The sequence below is a fragment of the Amphimedon queenslandica genome, unplaced genomic scaffold, assembly GCF_000090795.2.
Source record: "Amphimedon queenslandica unplaced genomic scaffold, v1.1 AMPQUscaffold_12973, whole genome shotgun sequence".
Lineage (NCBI taxonomy): Eukaryota > Metazoa > Porifera > Demospongiae > Haplosclerida > Niphatidae > Amphimedon > Amphimedon queenslandica.
Window position 1 is genome coordinate 1 of NW_003546791.1, and position 2,883 is coordinate 2,883.

Below are 2,883 nucleotides of genomic sequence, written 5' to 3' on the forward strand. Positions count from 1 at the left end.
AATTTCCCAGTATATGGTATTTTTCTGCTTAATAATGTAATAGTACTAATGTAAAGAATAGGATCATTACCTTTCCTTATTCTTAGTATGACAATGCAAGAAAAAGACTCAAAATAGTAAACATAAGGATTTACCTATAAGTGGAATTGAATTTTTTCTTGCATTGCCCGCATACTAAGAATAAGGAAAGGTAATGATCCCATTCTTTACATTAGTGCTATATTGCATTATTAGGCAGAAAAATAAAGAATCAATTTCACCTATAAAGCAATGTGTTTACAATTATTTTTATACAAGCATCTATGCCTCTTGTGATATGATATGATGTCACATTTAGCCACACCCACTGACTGGAAGTACTTAGTATGGCAGGAAGCAAAAATAAGCATCTTTGAGAGCTCATATCTCAGTGAATAAATTTTTTTAGATAGTAAAACTGAATACACATCATTAGTATGGTCAGGCAATCATATTAAGCCTATAAAAAATACCCTAAAAATACATGGTGGTTACCCTTTAACATTAATTATTATGCAGTCATACATTTCTTCCTCTCATGTATTTTTGTGACCACACCAGTACATAAGCCACAGACTCTATGACAGCTGTTTGACCAGTAACTTCAGAAATAACATGACACCTATCTTTCACTATCTGTCTTGTATAGTCCTTCTCTGTTGCATTGTTCAACTGTCCAAAGTCATACACTAATGGTCTCATGCTGGGAGGCAAGTCCAGTACTCTATACACTAGCTGTCTGAGTGGGATTTTACCTATTAATTAAAGTTAAGGAATACTATAATTTCATTAATGTTTTTATTTTGTAAATCATAAATTTTAAAAGTTTTTGTTGCATTCAGCTAGAGGATCAATTAGTAACAATAATATTAGCTACAATGTATAAGGGCAAGCCAAATGCAAATATAGCTGATATTGACAAAATATTCAAACATCATGTACATGTACCTAACTTCTGCTGAGTCTCTGTTGCTTTTACAAAGAATCCAAGACCAGCTGATTCAAGCTTACTAATCATCTTATCAGTATGTCTACAAATAAATCAGTTTAGTAAAATAAAAAAATAAATTATGCATACTCACTTCCTATAAGGATTACATGCAGCAATAAACTTAACATCAGCTTCAATTAGTCTGCCATTAATTCTCCTATCACACATCACTTCCTTTATTAGGCCAATAGCATCACTTGTATTAGCTTCATCAAAGAATAATATTGTATCAATTCCATGATCATTTCTATTCTTAGCTGCAATCTTTTCAGCCTCTTCTACTTTTTTAATAACATCACTTTCTAAAGTACCACTATGAACCTAAAAAAATAATTAATACATATAATTTAAAAAGCCAACTATCTCACTTTCATAATAAGCATGTTTTGGACGTGACTTCGTCCATCTTTACAGCCTCTGGCAGCAAGGTCACACATGTACCTGATCAGTCTTGTCTTACCACAACCAGTCTCACCCACTATAACTACTGGTATATTACACCTTTAAAAATCAAAAAATCAAGAGTAAATAATGATCAACTTTTAATTTTTTTACATGCATATTGCCTTTTTGAAATTATATAATTGATATAATACCTGAATCTCATATGTATTGCCATTATTTTGATTACATTATCAACTGTCAGTACATAAGTAGGGTCTGGGTCCCAGCTCCATTCAAGACCCATTACCATTCCAATCTTTTCTATCATAGTGTCCTTTTGCCAGGATTGATAATTTTCAGAAAGATTGACCAGATTATGTTGCAGCCCAGTGTGCAGTTGTGGTTTCATTACTCCTGCTTCTATTATCAAACCTTTAACAGGATCCATTAGGTCTCCAGTACAAGTGACATTAAAACCAACAAATGTGATTGTCATACCATCTTCATTCAAGAACAAATAAGGGTAATAGCTACATAATAAAAAATATAAATAATGTAGATTACATAAATAAAACTGTAAGAACTATACCTTTGTTCCCATAGCTTTCTCTTATCAATCTGATATTCCTGCAGTGTTTCTTCCATTGAAATATCTTCTTGATTCTCTGCAGCCACTTCACGTTTAAGAGATGATGTGGCAAAATCCTAAAAGAATTAAGTACACATACACACAGTTGAAAAAATTTTTTGAACCCATTTTTGGAATAAAGTATGGGACATTAGTAATGCGGTAGCGTTACTAACTAGGGATTCACTCCAAAACAATATGTCTGCCATGACTTTTGCAGCCTTGCTATACTGGAAAAAAGAGCTCCTATGCTTACCAGCTTCTTAGAGGACCTTATCTTGACCAGAGGACAGTGGCGTAGCCAGACCTTTTGTGATGCCTGGGCCCAAAAAGAAAAATAATTGGTGTGCGAAGTGCGCCAAAAAAATTTTCCCGCTGTTAATGATATTCATGATGGGCATGGTCAATTAAACCGCTGGAAAATGGCTGCTTTTGAGTAGAATTTATATGAGGTCGCTGGTTTTTGTGTTAGATCTCACAAAATACTATTGCTAAACAATCAAAATCAAGGAAAGAAGTCATATTCTTGTAGAGCAGTGCTCAATAATCTCTGGTAAACAAATGATCATTGATATTTCAACTGTCTAATTATTTGACCTGGGATCTGATACCCGGGCCCAGGCCCGGGTGTAGCTACGCCACTGCCAGAGAACTCCATTGGTACCACTTGAGTGGCTCTAAACCATGTATAAGAGGAAAGTCAAAAATTGGCCAATCCACTTTTTCATCTTCATCTGACCTCTTCATCATCTCCTGTCAATCCAGTTAATGGAGGGTATCATGGTTTTTAGTCAATGCTACATGGCTAATTTTTACACCACTCTACTCCAACTATCCATGCACAGGTCCATAACTTTCAAAA

The 2,883-nt window shown here is 34.3% G+C and overlaps 1 protein-coding gene across 1 annotated transcript in view; it reads right to left on the reverse strand.

The window, feature by feature from the left end:
- Positions 1–469: 469 nt before the first annotated feature.
- Positions 470–2,883, reverse strand: part of LOC109585987 (E3 ubiquitin-protein ligase rnf213-beta-like) — a 2,899-nt gene continuing 485 nt past the window's right edge. Inside the window, exons 2-7 of the mRNA XM_020002128.1 lie at positions 1,983–2,098; positions 1,606–1,923; positions 1,378–1,510; positions 1,101–1,330; positions 967–1,049; positions 470–773 (exon numbers count right to left, since the gene is read on the reverse strand). Of these exons, the coding sequence (XP_019857687.1) occupies positions 538–773; positions 967–1,049; positions 1,101–1,330; positions 1,378–1,510; positions 1,606–1,923; positions 1,983–2,098 (1,116 nt within the window). The 3' untranslated portion in view covers positions 470–537. The remainder of the gene's footprint in view (positions 774–966; positions 1,050–1,100; positions 1,331–1,377; positions 1,511–1,605; positions 1,924–1,982; positions 2,099–2,883) is intronic.